Consider the following 21345-nt stretch of genomic DNA (forward strand, 5'->3'; position numbering starts at 1 on the left):
GGTCGCGTGCGGTCTGTATACGGTTCCTATTTCAACCGCGCGCGAACGCTGAGCGTCCGTAACGGATTGTTCGCGAATCACCTGTGTCTAGATCACAGTTACAAAATCATGATGTGAAGATGGTGAAACTGAGAATGTAATTGTTAGGGGAGCCGTTCACCAATTTCTCACTCAAACTTTGACGTCAATTATTTCGGCTCTTAAAAAATATATCGAAATTTTACAACCTATAAAACTATTGGGGCAAATATTTTATCAGTTGACAGATGTTTTATAGGAATCGAGATAATAGATCTTATCGGGGCTAATTGTACTTACCTGCCTGTAAGTTCAAGTGTTCATTCATGACGAAATCTAAGTCACTGTTTCAGAATCATGATATCAATATAAGTCACCGTTAAAAATCATTATATGGAGCTTGTGAAACTGAAAATTCAATCGGTAGGGGAACTGTTTACCAATTCTTCAATTAAACTTCGTCATCAATTATCTCGACTACTACAAGATATATACAATTTTTGTCAACTGATGAAATGTTGATGATATTAAGACAAACATTTATCAGTTGACAGATTTTTGATATCTCTTATAGGAACCGAGATAATTGAACTTAAAGGGGGAGTTGTGTTTGCAGCTATCAGCTTCTTGGAATCAAGGTTACAATATCAAAATCATGATACCAAGATTGTGAAACTGAAGTTGATTAATTAGCAAGTAAACCGTTTTTCAACTACTGTAACTAACATTTTGATTTTAATTATCTCGGCTCTTATATAACAGGTGTGAAAAACTTGTCAATTGATAAAATGTATGTGATATTAAAACAAACATTTTATCAGTTTACAGTTTTGTATAACTTTCATGCGAGCCGAGATAATTGAGCTTGACGGGAAGAGTTGTATTTGCAAGTGAGAGATCAGGTTCTTTGGAATCAAGGTTACAGTTTCAAAATATTGATATCAAGATTGTGAAACCAAGAACGTAATTGGCTGACTGACCGTTTGAAAATTATTGTTTACACTTTAAAGGAGTCCAGACACCAAAAAAAAGTTTTCCTTATTTTTTGCATAGAGAACCCCCATGAGGGGTTGAACTCATGACAGGCAGATCAGGGGTACAGCGCCGCTACCTGCTGAGCTACGGGGGCGCGAAGGCGCCTGACGACCGATGGTCTACATAAGCGCGGCGCGATTTCGTCCTCCGAACTGCCCCCCGAAATTTTTGCTGTCTCGCCTCCTTTAAGCTCAATTATCTTGGTACCTACAGAAGTTTTTGTCAACTGATAAAATGTAAATGGTATCAGGACAAGCATTTCATCAGTAGACAAATTGTTGATATCCCTGATAGGCATCGAGATAATTGGCTTGGTCACGCTGCTGTCCCTCATCGTGCCTTCTTTAGCAATATTGAGCCAAAACTGATCTTAATCAAGCTCAAACCCTACCTTACCCCTTTCCAGAGGTCACACAACAACCAGCAAGCCATGTAACACCCAAGCTTGCAACTTCCCTCGTGCCAATGGTCCCAAACCACCATGCTGTGATGGTAGCCAACCAATTGTTGTCAATAACTGGTATCACTGTGGAAAAGTTGAAAATCTGACTCCCAATTCGTATTGTTGTCCCGATGGTGGAGTGTGGGGAGAGTGGAGTGTATGGATGAAAGGTTCAGGGAGGTTGGAGGTAAGTCTTAACGTAAAAATCAAAGCTGTTAGAGTTGGGAACTTGGCCTAGGTCACTTGGCCTAGGTCGCCCGCTGGGGACCGATTAGATCGTCGTTTTGAGAACACTCCCAGTGAGACGATGAAAACTCCAGGGTCATTAGGCCAGCGCAACGTTCTTATAATTTTTAGTACTCGCGGACCAGAAAATGCTTGTCTAATGGATTCAAATGTAAATGTGAAGGAGAGCCCAAGGAGACTATAAATGGTGAGTATGACAGCATTCAATAATTTTAAATGGACATGAACATTTCCAGGATGCCCATGTCCTCCATTATCCATCGACACTTCTCGTTGCGATGATTCAACAAAGATCTCCTACAACGCCTCACGCCAAGAAAATCAATACAATCCAGCCAGCTGCACGGCAACCCTCATCCTGGAAAGGTCCAACTTCCGAGGAACATTTTACAAACAAGACACTGTGGATAATACCCAGAACATGTTGACTTATATCGCTTACATTGAGAACGGCAAAAGTCAAGGGACTCGATTCAAAGCGTTCGATGGCATGGTGATTCCGACGAATGGGCTTTTGGATTCTATTGTGTTCCAATGTGACATTGTCACCAAAATGTGGAATGGGTTGAATCCATGGGTGCCGAAGAACATGACCAATGTCACAGCAGCGGCTCAAATGGTTTTTATATGATTTTGTGACTGTGGCTGAAGTGATAAATAAAGCATTGATTCAAGAATTTGAAAAATGATTTCCAAAAAAATTGCTCGCAAAATGAACCGGAAAGCCTATAATAGAAGGACCCCCTAACTTTAAAATTTGGGTCCATTTTTCTCGGTTCCTGTGAAAGATATAAAAAAATTGTCAACTGATAAATTGCTTATCTTAACATTGCAAATGTTTTATCAGTTGGCACATTTTTTATACTTCTTATAGGAGCCGAGATGATTGAGCTCAAAGTTGACAGTGTGCTCTTCTATTACATTTTGGGTAATTGACGGATTTTCTAAAGAGCCTAATCTCTTGGTTTTGAGCCAAAATTTGTTCAAACCAGGTCCTACCAACTTATAAGAAAAATATTGATAATGCCGATAATGAGGTACACAGCTTTGAATTTTTTTTTCCGTTTCATCTACATGGCTTAATTTTCCTCCACTGTGGGTTTCTTCACTTCTGGAAGAATAATTTTGATTTATCACGGAAAAGCAGAGATGATTAGGCTTAAAGTGCGAGTATAATTCCAATATCTTTATCATAATATCATCCAAATTTTATCAATTGACTAAATGTTGGCAAAGGCTGAGATAATTGAGCTCAAAATGCAAGTATTTAGTGGCTTATTCCAATATCCGTAGTTTGAACTTTTCTTGCAAAAAACCCATTTTTACTCTTTCAATACCAAAAAATCAACTTCTCCTTTTGTTGCACATCAATACTTCCCACGCCATTGTTAACCACCATTGCACATACCCAATAGCTAGTTTCCTTCGACCCCAGTTTCGAATTTTACAATATCAGTCAGAAATGTGGAGACTCCAATTTTTCTTATCAATTTTACCTCTTATCAACACAGCTATTTGTCCTGCCTGTCCAACTGGTGGAATATGGTCCGAGTGGACGGCAGTTGGGACGTGTGCAACCACTTGTGGGGCTTGCTCAACTCAGAATTACACTAGAACCTGCTTATCGGACGCGTTGAAGGATTGTAAGTGTAGGTGAGTGGGGCAATCAATTTTTAAGTTTCAAAAAACTACTGTTTAATGAGATGTATAAAGTTTTTGAAAGTTTTGTATGTTTTGATATGCCAACTTGTTGGACTTGGTGTTCTTGTGGCCAGATAAAACACTTTCTAATAAGGGTCTTTTTAGAATATTTTTTATCTCCAAAAAATATGTGGAATAAGAAACAGTAAATTAGATAATTTGAATTTCCAGCGGTCCCACTACCACTACCCAACTCTGTGGGACTCAAGCTTGCAACTACCCGAGAGTCAATGGTCCTAAACCTCCGTGTTGTACTGGCACCCCAACGGTTATCAATAATTGGTACCATTGTGTCAATTCGTCTACTTCACAAACTAGAGGTTCTACATTCTGCTGTCCTACTGGTGGAATTTGGGGAGATTGGTCGGCATGGGCGAAGAAGGATGAGAAAAGTGTGGAGGTGAGTAAACCGCAAATGTTTAGCTTAGCTTACTCAGGCGTCGCTGGTTACTTCTGGCCGGAGCTTGGTCAGATTCCGGCAAAGACATTGTGGGAAGCGGACCAAGATCCGACAAACTACCGGCCAGCTTCCGACCTCTTAACACGCAGCGCCTTTAACTTCCGGCCAAAATCCGATCATTGTCCGTCCCACTGCTGCCAATGGGCAGCTTTTGACTAAAATCTGACCAAGATCAGTCCAAAAGATCATGAGTAGTCAATCAATGTTTCAGTTACCTCTATTCCAGTTACCCACCAAACGAAACAGAACAAAAAATCTGAAAATTTCAGTTCACTCGTACCCGTTCATGTCTCACTGGTGGATTGAATTGTGTATGTGATGGGGAAATTGAAGAGACCAAATACGGTAAGATTAGGACATTTTTTAAAATCATGATTACTCAAAACAATTTTGTACCATTTCATAGAGTTATCAAAGAAAATCAATTGTGACTTTCAGTGATTCACAGCTAGATGAGGTAAAAATCCATGCATCAAAACTTGAGCCGACTTTTTTTGCTGGAACTTGTTTTAACCGAAAAAAAAATCGAATTTCATCTATTTTCCAATTTCTAATAAAAACTTCAGGAAACAGATTTTTTTTTCGCGATTGCTAACATTGGTAGCCTCCAAATCTTTGTCACTCTTTATCTCAGCTCCTAATAGAGATACAAAAAGTTGTCAACTAATAAAATGTTTGCCACAAAATTTTAAACAATTTATTAATGAACAACTTTTCAATATCTTTCATGTGAAGCAAGATAATTGAAGTCAAAGTGACAATGCGGATAGGGACCCCGCGGTGTCAAGCCGCCCTCGGGGCAACCGGTAACGACACTGTTGATCTTAAAATTTGTGTATTTTTAGCCTGTCCTTGCGGTCCACTCAAAACGATCACTCCCGAAAACAACCCATGTGCCTCGAAGACCACCAAAACACCCTACGCTATCAGAGACCCCGCCTACTTCCCATCCACCTGTGATGCCACTGTGATGTTGGCAAATTCAAACTTCCGCCAACCATTCTACACTTTCAATGAGGAAAAAAAGAAATACACATGCACGACTGGATTTGTGAACCAGAGCGGGCAGTGTCAAATCGGAGAGTTTCCCACTGGAGACACGGACACCAGTGGACAATTCTGGAGATTCACTTTTAATTGTAACCTGGAGACAGGCGCATGGGACAGAAAGTTTGATGAGTATGATATGAAAGGAATCACTCACATTGCACAGTTTTATGCTAAAACTGATTAAAAGTTGCCTTTAATTGTGGATGAATGAAATTTGCATTTTGGGCTTTTTCACTCAATTGGAGGGGACATAGATTCTGGAACTTTCTGGAACATCATCCCTTCGGTCACTTTGAATTCTTTGTAGTTTGGAGTGCCCAGAGCAATATGGAAATTTAAGCTTCGGGACATTTCGAAAGTAGATGTTTCGGAAGCAGAAATTTCGAAAGCGTGGGAATGCAGGCCGATGGGGAATTTCAGACTACAAAAACTATTTTAGTGTTTTCAAACATGCTTCTTCTGATAGAACACATCTTGAAAGCCAAAAAAATCAAAATTTTAAATTCAAAAATGATGTATTTTTTTAATTTTTTGAGTTTCAGAATAAGTTTAATCAAAAAAGCATATTTGAAAACCCCCAAAATCGCTTTTGTAATCTGAAATTCATCCATTCGCCTGTTTGACAACTCTTTCGAATTGTCGCGCTTTCGCAATGTCCCAGAACCGAAATTTAGAGGTTCCCAAGTTTTTGAGTATTAGAATCTCCGATATTTCAAGTTTCGGAAATTTTAGAATTCGCTGATTTTTCAAATTTCATATTTATTATTTTCTGAATTCCCACCTTTCGAACTTCTAGATTTCCGGATTTCTGAATTTATTCCTAGAATTCAAGAAATCATTAAATAGGAGAATTTCGAATTAGGAATATGAGAAATTTGAAATTTCAGAAACTCAAAATTTTAGAAATTCAGAACTCCAGAAGTTGAAAAATTGAGAAAATGTGAACTCCGAGATTCAGAAATCCAAAGTTTCAAAAATTCGAAATTGTGAAGAGCCTGGAACGTTTGAAAACTTTAGAGAAAATTCTATAAAATCTTTTAGGAAATTTCAAATTCTAATCTGCGAATTTTAAAAAAATCAGCAATTAGGAGACTCGGAAATTTGAGAAATTAGAAGTTCAGGAAAAAAGAGATTTGGATTTGGAACTTTTCGCGTCTAGAATTTCCGAACTTCCGGGTTTTCGGGTTTCTTGATTTCTGATTTTTTTTAATATTCACAGAATCACATACTCGGAAGTTTCTGAATTGAGAATCTTAGATATACGGAAGTTCGAATATTCGAAAATTCAGAAACTAAAAAACTTCTAAATCATCGAAATCCCAAACATCGGTAAATCGAAATCCCAGCAGACTCTTACCCATTTCTACGCTCCGTTCAAAAACCAAAAAACGGATTTCTGCCGGGCGGACTCGAACCCGCAAAAGCGAAGAGCGCTAACCACTACACCATCCGGTCACCACAGGGAGGGTGGTAGAAATGGCGTAAACGTGTGTGTTGAATTTCCTCCCTTTTTCTCTCGCACCCTCTTCTCTCGTCCTCCCTGCCCTCCACCATTTAGTGTGGTGAAACCAAGGAACGTCTTCAGAAGACTTCGAAATCAAAATTTCGAAAAATGAAAAGATCGGGCCTGCAATTAGACACACTTCTGATCTATCTGTCCAGGTTTCAGCTCAATCGGTTAACTTTGAGTGGGTAAAACGGAACGCGACATACATACGCACATACGGAATCTGGTGAATGTTATTAGTAATGATTGTAACACCTTTAAATACTGTTTCCTTCCTAGCATTGCTAATGTCAAGTTTCTATCCAACGTCTTCAGATGAGAAGATACAGACGCTGCTGTTTTGGCATTTGGTGTATTCATACAGTCACCAACTCCGAATACGCTTGGGAACTTTTTGGACTGGAAAACTGAATTTTCGGGTTACCTACCCGGTTGCAACAGGTTTATGACCTCATAGCTTAGCAGAAAAATGCCCTTAACCTTTACTAGTCAACCTCAAAATACGCTAAACATGAAATTAGCTACATGTAAGGGAAACTTCTAGGATTTTTCAAAAACTAAACAAATTTTCTGTTTCAAAAACGCCATATCTTTTCTTGACAGTAATTTTGTGGCAATATCGAAACACTACATGCTGTCTGAATAATTTCAAAAATCAGCAGTTTTGAGAATAAGATTATTCCATTAAAAATGGTGAAACTTTGACATTCTTCAGAAAAACACATTTTCAGGACTCCGATGTTAGCTATGGTCAACTAAAAGAGTTAAAATTAATTTTGCTTTTTCAAAACTCTGTGAAAATTAGGAATATGTGTTTTCTGATTATTGAAACTTCCTATTCAATGCAGAACTCATCTCTATCCCTCATCTTAAAATTCATCGCTTCTCTGTAATTTTTTTCCACCTGAAATGGTGAATAGTTGGAGCACACTCCCGAAGTTTCCAGGACATTCAGTGCTCCTTTAATCCTGAAATTATTCAGTTTCAGCTAATGTTGTAAACTAAACTATACCAATTCATCAAAATTAAAAAAAATATAGCTTACACTTTGATACATTGAATTATAATATATTCACTGTTTCAAAAAGCTAAAATATTTTAGACTTTTTTCTTTCTCTATTACATCGGTTGTTATAGATTCTCAACCACCTCATTGAATCTCAAATGTGATCCGATTGCCACCACCATATAATCATAGCTTGTATCCTCTCCTATATCCAAGGGGGCTCTATTCCGTCTATGTTAGTGTCGTCCACTTGTGGATCAAGCACTAATTGAAATGAAATAAATTTTAAATGTATAAATTGTTTATCTACGCGGTTGAAGTTTCAGCTACACAGTCGCAATAATCAATTACGCTCACGAAAGTGTGAGCAATGCAGTCGAAAGCATCCGCTAGACAGTTACAAGCTTTCAGAAAACATTTAGTCCAGTATTCATGTTTCAAAACCATGATTAATTTTAGTAATTTTTTAAATTCCACATTCATGAAACCATCTAGTTTCAGATTCTGAAAAAAATTAAGTTTTTATTCTTGTTTCACGGAAACAAATATCATTATTCCAAATTCATAGGATCCCTTTACGATTTTTCGAATCCACCAATCTTGAAAACTTCCGAATCGTCGCTGGTCCATTCCAGTATCCTCTAATCAACCCATTCCAATATAGTGCTGGCATCAAATATTTTTTCATTAAAAACGCCCAATACGCTGGTTTCTTCTGATTCAATGGTGTGGTTTCCAATGTTCCATTTGAATTGAATTCAGCCAAAATCACACGATTTTTACTGACAACCAATGGACAGGAAGCGTAGCCATCGTACTGGAAAATGGTTACTTTTGGAATCTACAAAAATAGAATGACCTTGAAATACGGTTTCCTTCCTAGCATTGCTAATGTCAAGTTTCTATCCAACGTCTTCAGATGAGAAGATACAGACGCCGCTGTTTTGGCATTTGGTGTATTCATACAGTCACCAACTCCGAATACATTTGGGAATCTGTTGGACTGGAAAATGAAAGTTAATCAATAAAATAATGAAAAATTGTCAAGTTCTTATAAAATTGAAACTCAAAATGCACTAATTTTAAAGTTAGCTACATGAAACGGAAATTTCTGGATATTTCCGTTTCAAAAACACCATATTTTGTCTTGAGAGTAACTTTGCGGCAGTTTAAAACAAAATAAATATAGTCAGAATAATTTCTAAAAATCGTATTTTCAGAATTTCCTACTGTACCTGCAACGTTCCATCATCCACATCCATAAATCCAGACTTATCAGCAAACGGTGATTTTCGAAGAGCTTTTGGAGCTGAGCAAGGTGGTCCAATATGAAGAAGGGAGTACTGGAAAATTAAATATTGGAGATTCTAATGACAACTATAGCTATTGGCAGTCAACATTTTGACTGGATTTCTTTTTTACGGTTTCCCAACCCCCTTGTTTTGGGAAGTTTTAGAATTATGATACTATCAGGGCTGTCGAAGCAAGGAGTGTCTAATAGAAGAAGTTCCTAAACCTCTTGCATACATCCCAATGCTTTCAAATTTGACCCAAGTTATTCTATTTACTGTGAAAGGTATCAAAAATGGTCAACTGGCAAAGTATTGGGGATGTTATGGTAAACATTTTATATGTTTAACAAATTTTGATACTTTTTACAGGAACTCAGATAAATTCGGTCAGACTTGATCGAAAGAATCACCTCAATTTTCTCCGTCTCTTCTGTCGCTGCTCCATCTTCATCCAGTAACTGGAAAGTAGCAGAATTTTTAGAAGTATCGATTTCTATCAAATTTCTTCTCGTTCGCACATCTATATCTTTCTCCTGGGCCACTTTCTCCAATGGTTTTACGTAGTTTTCGACACCAAAAATCTGAAAAGTTCACTGTTTCGAAAAGTTGAGAATTAGCTTGATGTCTCGAATCAGTATTATGTATCCAATTGTCTATATTCAAATTTATCATAACTACTAACGAATTGTAATTCATAGAAACAGAAAAAAGTATTACTCAATCACAAACCTTGTCCAAACTGGTCGCATAAATCATATGAGCATTCTCTCTAACTTCTCGTTGTCTCAGAATTGAATCAGTGATATAACAAGCTTTTTGTGGGGCTCCTGCACATTTTATCGGGCCGTTTGGGTAGGTGTAAATCGCATTTCCACCCTGGAAAATTTTTGAGAAATTACTGTTTCAAGTTTATGATGACAAATTTAAACTTCATTTGCTCCTATTGAATTTATGATATATTTCCGAAAATTTTACCTACTTTTAGTTATTATAAAAACTGTAAACTTTGCAGTCCCGAACAATGAAAATTTTCAGTTTCAAACTTGGCATATTATTGAAACTGAACTTCTTTACTGTTTTCAGTATTGATTGGGCAAAATTGTATCAGCTTTTCTTTCTTTTTTAGTCAAAAATAGTCAAGTTCACAGTTCTAAAAAAACTATTCGAGAATTTTTCGATTAATCTGAAAATTTCAGAGCATACTCATCAACAATAGAGCTTCAACTTTGTAATTGACAACTTTTTTGGACAACTTTATCTAAATGAGATATACCGCTTTGCAACAATCTGAACTCAATTTTTGCACTTGGTTAGTTTCAACCGATTTATTTGGATGAATTTGTACAATTTGGATGAATTTGTACAAACAAGTGGTTAAACACAAAATTGAAGCTCTAGTTTTGTTTAGTACATTCTGAAATTTTTGGACAAATCGAGAACTTTTGGACATTTTTAGGACTTCAAAGTCGGTCATTTCTACATTTCTCTGCTGCAAAAGTATGTGAAATTAAAGAATATATTTTTCATTATTAGTGTTTCTACTATGTAGCTTTCATATCTATTGCTCACCTGAAAATTCATCACTTCTCTGTAGTGTTTCTCCACGTGGAATGGTGAATAGTTGGAGCACACTCCTGGAGTTTCCAGCGCTTCTAGTGCTCCTTTTATCTTAAATTTGAAAAAAAATTCTGATGTGTCATCTATGACAATTTATTGAAACATTCAATTGCTTAAATTTAATTTTGATGCAATGTAAGATTATAATTTCACCGTTTCAAATAGTTCCAATCTTCTAGATGTTTTTCTTCATTTATTACGCTTGATCATCGATTTTCAATTACCTTATCAAACCTCAAATGCGCTCCCATTGCCACCACCATATAATCATAGCTGATATCCTCTCCTCCATCCAATGTGACCATATTCTGTGTAGGTGTAAATAATACAACTTCATTTCGAATCCACTTGGCACCACTGGGAATCAGTTTCTCCTGTTTTCTAGTCGTCTCCTTCAGACTCATCAATCCACCACCGACCAGAGTGAAACCAGGTTGGTAATAGTGATCCTCATGTGGTTCGATAATTCCGACACTGCCACGTGGCAGTTTTCGAGCGAACTTGCTCGCGGCACCAAGACCACCGGCACCACCTCCAACGACCAGGAGCTTGAAGTGTTTGGCTGGAAATTGCTGTTTCACAAGCTGATTTGTTACTTTTTTCATCTAGAAAAACTTAATCCTTTGAAAACAAAAGCACTACAGAGCTGAATAGCCAAAAACGGACTAAAAACGAACCAGAAACGAACCAGAAACGGACCTAAAGCCTACCAGAACGGACCAAGGACGGACGGACCAAAAAGGTCCACAAACAGACCAAAAACAGATCAAAACCGAACCAAAACCGAATTGTCAGCCATTTGGGCTTGTATATGGCCCGTTTTCAGTTTGTTTTTGGTCTGTTTTTGGTTCGTTTTTCGACCATTTTTGATCGGTTTTTAGTCCGTTTTTGGTTTCTCAAAGTTTTTCTATTTTTTGAAATAAAACCTAAATTTTGCTATATTCATATCTCAAACCATAAAAAACTCACCATTTAACACTGCACTTCTTCTCATACTTTTATTAATTCTTCAAATTTTCGTTTTTACAGATATCTAGACAGAAATACTGAATTTTTGAAACCCAAATGAATTAGAATGAACATCACTATTTTAGAAATTTCTCTTATTTTCGACACAACAAACAAAAATATATAAGAGGACAGTGACCAGAAAACAGGTAAACACTTTTTCGGACGCTTTTATAGGCGAGAGACGCAGAGAATTAGGTCTTCAGACATTACAATGACAACATGACACTTGGTGTTGTGTTCCAGAAACAACGATTGGACTACCAAAAAATGACGAAAAAATATAACATTTCCAGAATATTCTACCAAAAAAAATGAAAGAATTTCAAAAAATAATGAGCTTTTGAAACATGCCACGGTTTCAAAACTTTTTTTCAAAAACTGAAAAATAGAAAATTTCCAGAAAATTCACACCCGTTCATAAAAATCGAAGAACCAGAAAAGTAGCGGCAATTTAAAAAAATTGAGATTTTGAAACATGGAAAATTTTTTGAGTTTCATGTTCTCACTAAAAATTAGAAAATTTCCGAAAACTGATTTCAAACAGTTTTTTTTTTCAAAAGCGGTCCAAAAGCAGTCTAAAAACAGACCAAAACCGGACCAAAAACGGATCGGAACAGCTGAAAAAACGGCTGAGAAACAGACCAAAACCGTACCAAAAGCGGACTAAAAACGGACTAAAAATGGACTAAAAACGGAACAAAAAATGTCCAAAAACGGACCAAAAACGGATCAAAAAACGGACCAAAAACAGCTCAGAAACGGACCAAAAACGGGTCGAAAACGGACCAAAAATGGCTGGAAAACAGAAAAGAACAGGGAAAAATATGAGTTTTCTAAAAATTTCCAGTTTCAAAATGTTAAGATTTTTGTAAAAATTAAACTTGGTTAATGGTATTACTCTTTTTTTACATATATCGTAATTTTAAATAAATTTTTTATCGATTTCTCAAACTTTCAATCTTGCTTCTAATTTTTTCTATTTTTGATCTACCCCATTTGATCTCTCAAAAATTCAGCGAAACTTATGTTTTTTTGTTTTTGAAACTATTTTTTGTCATTTTTTGGTTTTTTCCAGTGATTTTTTCAGTTGTCATTTTTTTTTTCTCAAATTTTCCTAGATTTCCAGTTAAAAAATGAGTGAAAATCCATCAAAAGAAGCCGTCGATTCGTTTTTGGAAGCGAATTCCTCAAAATGAAGTCCATTCCCGACACCTTCAAGACTCTGGGATCATCGATTGCGCAGTTCAAATGGGATAAAAGTTCGGGAAAAGGTATAGAGATTCAAATCGGTTCAGAATTAATTTTAGAATTTTCAGATGTACAATTTTCAGACGTGACAAAGACAATCAGCGAGGAACAAATCGATTTTTCAACTAAACAAGTTATGATTCGTTTTGAGAGTTCGCTGATGCAACACTCCGCGTCGCGTGGTCCAGGGATGTCGGATGATGAGCCATGGAAGACGTCAGAGACTCAGAAATCAGATTCAGAACCAACAACACAAAAAGAATCGGATTCAGATGACGTTGACGTTGACAAAAATCAACTTGTAGAAAGTTTCAATTTGGAATATGTCAGAAAAGTGTTCAATGAGATTGGAAACGAGTATATTAAGAAGATGAGAGACGCAGACAAGAGTGGAGAGGGAAGAGTCATGAAAGGATCGGATATCAAGTTGCTGTGAGTTGGGAGTGGACTTTGAGACTGAGTGGCTCAGCTGGCAGATGCTCCAGCTACACTGTGGCAAGTGTACGCTACACCGTGCCAATCTTTAGCTACACAATCGCAAACACCTGTATCTATAAAAATAGGAAAAATTGAATCAAAAAGTCCTGTTTCAAGACTATGGTGAATTTGAATACTTGTGATTCGCTGGAATTCCATTTGTCGGTTGCCATTGTCAGCTACACAGTTACAACCCTCACCTAAACAGGGATAAGCGTCAGCTACGTAGTCTAAAACTTCAGCTACGCGGTTGAAATTGTCAGCTACGTGGTTGTAAACGTCAGCTCGTCATCTATTTTTTTTTTTGCATACTTCAGCTAGACGGCTATAAGCTTCAACTATGTTGTAGCCATCACCAGATTAACTATAACAAACCTAAAAAGCTCCAGCTAAACAGTCACAGACGTCAGCTACGCGGTCGCCAACTTGTACACCACAACACAAAAATTCCTACAGTCGACATAAAACATGAAGAAAATCACTGAATAAAAATTTATGTTTCAAAATCATGATAAATTTTAATACTTGTAGCTTTTGGAATTTTAAATTGGGATCTGCTAACTCTAATACTTCTAGATTATACATGCGAAACATCACTGACGAGCTTCGAGAAGGATGTTCCACTTTCCAACTGCCCTTGAAAAGCATCGTTATCAGATTTGACAAAGATCGGGTCAACCTAACTGGAGTCACTCTATCTGGAAATTACATCGACTACGTTTATGGCTACGATATTCAACAAGTCCTAGTAAAATTCAAAGCGAGTATGACGTGGTTCCAAAGCAACGAGACGATGCTCGAGTCGGATTTGTTGTTCCTTCTATCTAATGCGAATTTGGAGCTTCTGAAAATTGAAACCACTCGAAACGGACCGAATAGTATGATGCTCTCCACCTTTGGAAGTGTATTTGCTCAGTTGAAATCGACAATTTCGTTTATCACAACTGGAAAACTGCATTTAGCTTTCTCTGATCTACAAGAACCCCTCTATAGTGATCAGGTGGCATTGGAACGGATTCTGGAGTGTATGAAGCCTGAGGCTTTGCATCAAATTGAGCTGACATCTGGTGTGAAAGAAGAAGAGATCAGTTTGAAAAATGTGGCGAATATGGACCAATGGAAATTTGCGAAGGATCTGATTGTGAAGAATACGAAGATGGAATTCTTGTGGTCCGCGATGACGTGTTTTGAATCTCTAGATCTGTATGCGTATGGAGATGAGGAAGTTGTCCCAATGATTCAGGTTGGTTGGGCTAAAAATCCAAAAACTGTTGGGGGCGGGGTCATAATATAGAAAGTGACCTAGTTTGTGGCATAGGTTGTGGGCCGAGGGCCGCTAGATTGCCTTATCCCAAAAGTACCGTAAGCCAAGAGCTGGGTCCTTAAGGGGGAACCTCGATTTTTCGTCTCAAAGCGGATTAAAAATGGACCAAAAACGGACCAAAAGTGGGCCAAAATGCTCTCCTCACCTTCAACCTTTAAAAAACACGAAACTTTATTCAGGCGCTCATTAAAAACCCACCAAAAGAGAGCCTATTCATTGTCACTGGGCAGCTACTGAATCTCGCCAGAATTCAAACCCGCATTTTGAAAGCATTCAAAGGAATTAAAGTGACCGCTGACCAGAGGAAGTTCGTGTTTCAAACGAAACTCAATTCCAACATTATTGTCTCGATTGGCCGCTGCGATGTTACCGTAACGAGTACTCAGTGATTAACTTTCATGTATCCTCATTTTTGACTTATTTTTGGCTTATTTCATATTTTTTGCCATTTCACCCAATTCATATAGCTTAACCATATTCTGATATCACATTCTCTTTTCTGCGGTCTTATTTGCACAAATGTGATTCCAATTTCATAGTCGAAATGTACGAATAAACTATTCCAGATGTTAGCTTTTTGAATCTGATAGTCCGTTTTTGAGCCGCTTTTTGACAAGAACGGGCGACATATGAACCTAATATGGGCCAAAAAAGGTTCAAAAACGGACCAAAACCGGACGACAGACTGTTCAAAAACGGACCATGAATGTGCCGAAAATTAGTAAATAATGGTTCGACGCCGTCATCTGGACCGTTTTTGACCCTCTTTTAACCCGTTTTTGGTCTGGCTTTGGAATGTTTTTTCTCCGTTTTTGGTCCGTTTTTGATCCGTTTCTGGACTATTTTCGGCTGATTTTTTTGACTGATTTTTGAAACCGCGCAGCAGAGAATGCATTTTTAACCGCGCAGCAGAGAATACATATTTTTGATTTTCGATTCGTAAACCAATTTTGATGATAATGTACCAAAATTTTTTAGAAGATTTTTAAACTTAAAACAAAATTCAAAGCGAAATTGAATGCGAATTTTCTAGAAAGTTTCGGTTTTTGATAACCTTTTCAAATTAAATTTCGAAACCCGCTTTTGACCCAATTTAGGCCTATTATTGATCAATTTCCGATTCATCAAAAACTAAAATGTATCAATCTTTATAGTACAAAAACATCACAAAAATCTGAATCACTTCGATTTCACTAATCTCGAACAATTCCGAATCGTCGCAGGTCCATTCCAATAACCCTTAATCAACCCATTCCAATATAGTGCTGGCATAAAGTATCGTTTCATTAGGTACGCCCAATATGTTGGTTTCGATTGATCGAATGGCGTCGTTTCCATGGCTCCTTTTGAGTTGAACTCCGCCAAAACCACTCGGTTTGTACTGACAACCAATGGACACGAAGCGTAGCCATCGTACTTGAAATATTAATTGCTAGGGGCAATCTTATGGTAGAGACTCACCTCCATACACGGCTGTTCCCCCTGCATAACCTGCGTCAAATTCTGTTCGATGGTCTTTAGATGAGAAGATACTGCTGCTGCTGTTTTGGCATTTGGTGTATTCATACAGTCACCAACTCCGAATACGTTTTGGAATTTTTTGGACTGCAAACCAGAATTTTCGTATATGTACTAAAATAATTTCAAAAACTGGCAAAATCTGATGAAATTGAAACAGAGCAATTTTAAACTATCAATGAACTTTGTAATAGAGATAGTGTCTTCTTTGGCGCAATTTAACTCGATTTATGAGCAATATATCAAAATGTGGTAAACTGATAAAATGTTGGTGATAAAATGATAAACATTTTATTAGTTGACAACTTTTTAGATATCTTGCATAGGAATCGAAATAAATTAGGTCGAAGTTTAAAAGTCCTCTGTTTATGGTGGCGAGATGAAATATCAAAAATGCAATTGTTTTCAAAAGCTCTTTTCCTGTTTCAATTACCCAGTATTCGTAGAGTAAGTTTTGAAAAACGATTTTTTTTCGATGATGAATGATAAAAAAACATACCTGCAACGAAGCAACATCCACATCCATGAATCCAGTTTTATCAGCGAATGGCGATTTTCGAAGAGCTTCTGGAGCTGAGCAAGGTGGTCCAATATGGAGCAGGGAGTACTGAAAGATAAGGATCAGTGCTAAGATTAAATTATTACAGAACCTAGAATACAGTTTAAAAATGAAGATATAATACTCATAAAATTGAGCATGCAATCGGCAGTGAACTACCGTAAACAAACCCAACTATTCCCATAAACTTGCACAGCATTTATTTTGTTCCTGTAAAAGATATCAAAAACCTGTCAACTGATAAAGTGCTGGTCATGATATCACCGAAATTCTCATAGTTGGCAGATTTTTGATATCTTTTATAAAAACCGAAATAATTGAGCGTAATTAGGATAAATTCATCTGTGCTGAATAAACTAAAAAAATTCAAAAATTTCTATTAACACTATTTCTGAATTTTATGAAAATGTATAATTGTCCGAGCAAACACACGATTACTAGCTAAACATACCTTCATCCTAAAAGATCAGTGACCTGAAGCGGCAAAATAATTGAATGGAATTTTATACTGTTTCAGACAATTGTTATAACAATTGAAGTAAGTTTTTTTTGCTTAATTCACGCTCAGCTGATCAAATTCGCTCAAAAATATATGTTTTTTTAAGTAGTGTTTTTCAATAGTTAATTTCCCAATACATAATTCAATTTTTTTCTGAAAAGTCTATGTAAACTTTCGAACTAGTAGAACTTTGCATTTCTGGAGATTTCGATGTCTCAAAAACAAATGAAAAACTTTTTCTTTGAAATTTCATAATTCTGCGGTTCCATCAATTCCATATAACTCTCTCATTTTACAGATTCAGGGTACTTGAACTTTTCTAAATTAAAAATTTCCCACCTCAACCCTTTCCGTCTTTCCTGTCGGCTTCGCATCGTCATCCAAAAACTCAAAAGTGGCCATTTTGTTTTCCGAATCCACTTCAATCAGATTTCTCCTCGTCCGAACGTCTATATTCTTTTCTTTGGCAACTTTTTCCAGCGATTTCAAGTAACTTTCGATTCCGAAGAGCTATAAAAGCGAATTCATTATGGAATAATTGTTAACTTGGTTACTGTGATAGATATAGAATATTTGTCAACTGATAAACTGCTGGTGATAATATGATAAATAATATATTAGTAGACAAATATTCGACATCTTTAATAGGAGCAGAGATAAATCGGATCAAAGATAAAGATCATGGATCACTCACCCTTTTCAAACTGGTCGCATAAATCATATGAGCCTTATCCCGGACTCCTCGTTGTCTGAGGATTGAATCAGTGATATAACAAGCTTTTTGCGGGGCTCCTGCACATTTTATTGGTGTATTTGGGAAGGTGAACACTGCATTTCCACCCTGGAACGAGAAAAATTTTTAAAGAACGTTTTGCTGCTTCAAAAATGTGCGAATTTGAAAAAAAAATAGGTTTCGTTGGTACTGAGAAGTGGGATTTTTCTTTTGTTTGATATTGCTCACCTTAAAATTCATCGCTTCTCTGTAGTGTTTCTCCACATAGAATGGTGAGTAGTTGGAGCACACCCCTGGAGTTTTCAGAGCTTCTTTGGCTCCTTTTATCTGGAAATCAAATTGAAAATTGTTTTGAAAAAGCTGATAATGCAATAGTTTTGAAAATTTTCAAGAAAAATGGACTAATTGAATCTGAAAAATTTCGAATAGAAAAGAAAAGGCTTTTGGTCCGTTTTTGGCATGATGGCTTTTTTTCAAAAATTATGAAGGAAATTCAACTGATATCGAGATCATAGAATTTCGCTACTGTTTCAGCAATACCAGATTTTTGAAACACGAAAATTTCTAAAAGTCTCTGATCGTCTTCCTTCTCATTATTACTAACCACTAACCATATCAAATCTTAACTGGATTCCCATAGCAATGACCATATAATCATAGCTGATTTCCTCTCCATCTCTCAACTTCACCAAATTCTTCACCGGTTCAAATGCCTCCACTTTATCGCGAATCCACGTGGCATTCTTTGGGATCAGATCTTCCTGACGTCTTCTATTTGCATCTAGAGTCATTAGGCCACCACCGACCAGGGTGAAACCGGGTTGGTAATAGTGATCCTCTCGTGGTTCAATAATTCCGACACTGCCACGTGGCAGCTTTCGAGCGAACTTGCTCGCCGCACCAAGACCACCCGCACCGCCGCCAACGACGAGGAGTTTGAAGTGTTTGGCTGGAACATTTTGCCGTTTCACTATCTGGGTTTCAATTTTCGAAACCCAAGTGGTGTACTCTTTTTTTTTCTAGTAAAATCTTATATTTGCATACTTCATTCATTTTTCTACCAACTAAATCGATTTTATTGAATGAAAAAAAATCGAAAAAGTTCTAAAAAACTGTAAAAAACTGAAAGTTCTTAAAAACGGGCCGAAAACGGACCAAAAACGGATCAACAACATTCCTAACTTGAGCCGGTAAAGGTATTCTCAATTTTTTTTTGGATCTTCAACGTTTCGAAATATTTCAGTTTTAAGGAGTTCGTTTAAGAAGATTTGTAAATCTGCCTTACTCACCCTTAAAATCAGTTGATCTATTCTGGTGTTTTTGAAAATGAAAAAACAATACATTTTTCTAGGTTTGACAAGAACGGGACAAAATGAGCCGGTAAAGTGATTTGGATAATTTTTAATCGTATTTTCAACACTTCGGAATTTTTCAGTTTCAATTTGTTTGTTTAACAGGATTTTAAAAATTAGTAAAAAATCAGTAGACATTATCTAAACTGTTGTTGTGCCAATAATTCAGTGTTGCTCAAACAGTTGCCGCGCTTTTGGCCCGTTTTTAGTCCGTTTTTGGTTCGTTTCGAACTCATGCTCGCAATTTTTTATTTTCATCCATTCATCTAAAATGGATATTGAAAAAAAATTTGCAAGTATTAGAAAAATACATAAACATTAAGTTCTTAAACGGACCAAAAACGGACTAAAAACAGATCGAAAACAAACGAAAAATTAGCAAAAAATGGTCCGGTCCATTTTTTGGTCCGTTTTTGGATCATTTTTGATGCGCTTTCGGCCCGTTTTTGACCTGTATTACTTCTATTTTTATCAATTCACAGATTTTCAAATCAAGTAGTTTTTAACTGCTTATTAACTTTTATAACATCATTCCAGTTTGCCGAAACATTAGAGAAAACTGCAAGTATGAATTTAACATATATTATAGAGCAATTTGTACCTATTTTTGCTGTTTCATGAGCTGATTTTTGATTTCTGTACCAAACAAAAATTTTTTATCAGTAGAATATTTTCAATTCATACTTGCGAACTTCGACAAACTGAAATGGATTTTATGAAAATCGGCAAGTGATTTTAAAAACTACTTAAAACTGTAACTTGGTAAGAACGGATGAAAAACGGGCCAAAAACAGAGCAAGATCGGACCAAAACGGAACAAAAAATGAGCCTAAGCCGGTGGAGGTATTTTTAGATATTTTTAAAAAATTTCGGAGTTTTTCAGTTTCAATGAGTTTTTTTTAAGAAGATTTGAAAATTAGTTAAACTATTGAAACAACTGGTGTTTTTGAAAATGTAAAAAATATACTTTTTCCCAGATGTAGACCCTTTTTTTACAATATGTTTGGGAAGTTATTAGTACGTTTGGACCGTTTACAGCCTGTCATTGGTCAGTTTTAGTACGTTTTAGGCTTTTTCTCAAAAAGTCTTACAGAATTTTTCAAATAAAAATATTGAAAAACTCACCATGAACCACTTTAGACGTCCGCATGATTGGTTTTGAATATAGAAGCAAATTTACTAAAAAACAGCGAAAAATCAAGTTCCTACATAGACCGGAGATAGTGGAGACGCAGACGGAACACAATGAAAAAACAGACAAGTAGATCGTTTTTATACACACACCGAAAGTGAAGGAGGAAAACTAAAGGTTGACTATAGTCACGTAGGTCAGCTATAGACGACCTTCTGGGAAGAAAAAAACAAAAGTGGAAAAGATCAAATTTTATCGTTTTTGCAAGGAAAATGCACTAGAGATAATATTGGGTGTAGGACAACAATGAACAAGGAACAATACGTGAGTTTAGGAGAAAATTCTGTGAGCTCGACTGACTACGACAAAGGTCAATGAAGTACATCGTGAAACAGAGAGAAATAGTCTAGATCATACAGTCTGAAAAACACCTTTATTGTAGATTTTCCCAATAAAGGTATGACTTTAGGCTTCCTTCTTTGATTTTGGAAGTTCACACATGAAAACCTTAAAAAAATGTCATCGGCGGGGTTCAAACCAGTAACCACCAAATTGGTAGATTTCGATAAAATATCCCACTTGGCCATCCGGACATTTTGTCTTCAAGAAATGGTAAAAACTTATGTTTAAGGGTTTCTAGGGGGCAGTGTGCCTTATCGACAAAAATTTTCCGATTTTGTCGACAAAACTAGCGATAAATTTATCGACAAATTTATCGACAAAAAACGATAAAATTTTGTCGATAATTTGTCGAAAAATTATCGATAAATTTGTCGACAAAAAATTTTTTGTCGACATTTTGTCGATAAATCGTCGACAACTGTTGTTTTTGTCGATGATTTGTTGACAATTTATCGATAAAATTTCCGATAAATTTGTCGATAAATTTATCGAAAAGGGCGTTTGTCGACAAATCATTTGTCGATAAGGCACACTGCTAGGGGGCTGTTCGAGCGTTTGAGCGCATTTTCAGTGTTTTGGAAACCCTAAAATGTCGAATTATTGTTTCGAAAACGGATACCTTCAGAAATCGACAAATAGCTGAAAAACTAGGATGTTTCGAAAAATTCTGTGAATGCGAAGTTTTCAATCAAAGTCTGTTGTACACACCCTGAAAT

The 21345-nt window shown here is 36.5% G+C and overlaps 5 protein-coding genes across 5 annotated transcripts in view; 3 read left to right on the forward strand and 2 right to left on the reverse strand.

Annotated features, from left to right (window-relative positions):
* The window catches only part of CBG18744, a gene marked incomplete at both ends in the record, with an annotated part of 4545 nt that extends 2173 nt beyond the window's left edge, over positions 1 to 2372 (forward strand). Inside the window, 3 exons of the mRNA XM_045244910.1 lie at positions 1460 to 1682; positions 1853 to 1928; positions 1978 to 2372. Coding sequence (XP_045096568.1) covers positions 1460 to 1682; positions 1853 to 1928; positions 1978 to 2372 — 694 coding nt within the window. The remainder of the gene's footprint in view (positions 1 to 1459; positions 1683 to 1852; positions 1929 to 1977) is intronic.
* Positions 2373 to 3203: 831 nt separating this feature from the next.
* CBG18745 lies at positions 3204 to 5136 on the forward strand (the record flags this gene model as incomplete). The annotated part of the gene is made up of 4 exons (XM_002632670.1): positions 3204 to 3394; positions 3614 to 3842; positions 4172 to 4247; positions 4748 to 5136. The coding sequence occupies 4 exons, from the start codon at positions 3204 to 3206 to the stop codon at positions 5134 to 5136; spliced, it is 885 nt and encodes a 294-aa protein (XP_002632716.1).
* A 2891-nt stretch (positions 5137 to 8027) lies between these two features.
* CBG18746 lies at positions 8028 to 10979 on the reverse strand (the record flags this gene model as incomplete). Its single annotated transcript, XM_002632671.2, has 7 exons — positions 8028 to 8282; positions 8325 to 8468; positions 8701 to 8808; positions 9168 to 9338; positions 9487 to 9633; positions 10327 to 10425; positions 10599 to 10979. 7 exons carry the CDS (start codon positions 10977 to 10979, stop codon positions 8028 to 8030), a joined length of 1305 nt encoding a protein of 434 aa, XP_002632717.2.
* Positions 10980 to 12577: 1598 nt separating this feature from the next.
* Positions 12578 to 14823, forward strand: CBG26262 (the record flags this gene model as incomplete). The annotated part of the gene is made up of 4 exons (XM_045244911.1): positions 12578 to 12656; positions 12717 to 13065; positions 13687 to 14353; positions 14614 to 14823. 4 exons carry the CDS (start codon positions 12578 to 12580, stop codon positions 14821 to 14823), a joined length of 1305 nt encoding a protein of 434 aa, XP_045100127.1.
* A 790-nt stretch (positions 14824 to 15613) lies between these two features.
* Positions 15614 to 20245, reverse strand: CBG18748 (the record flags this gene model as incomplete). The annotated part of the gene is made up of 8 exons (XM_002632672.1): positions 15614 to 15850; positions 15896 to 16039; positions 16452 to 16559; positions 17350 to 17520; positions 17705 to 17851; positions 17972 to 18070; positions 18355 to 18692; positions 20221 to 20245. The coding sequence occupies 8 exons, from the start codon at positions 20243 to 20245 to the stop codon at positions 15614 to 15616; spliced, it is 1269 nt and encodes a 422-aa protein (XP_002632718.1).
* Positions 20246 to 21345: the final 1100 nt, after the last annotated feature.

The sequence above is a fragment of the Caenorhabditis briggsae genome, assembly GCF_000004555.2.
Source record: "Caenorhabditis briggsae complete genome, chrIV, whole genome shotgun sequence".
Taxonomy (NCBI): Eukaryota; Metazoa; Nematoda; class Chromadorea; order Rhabditida; family Rhabditidae; genus Caenorhabditis; species Caenorhabditis briggsae.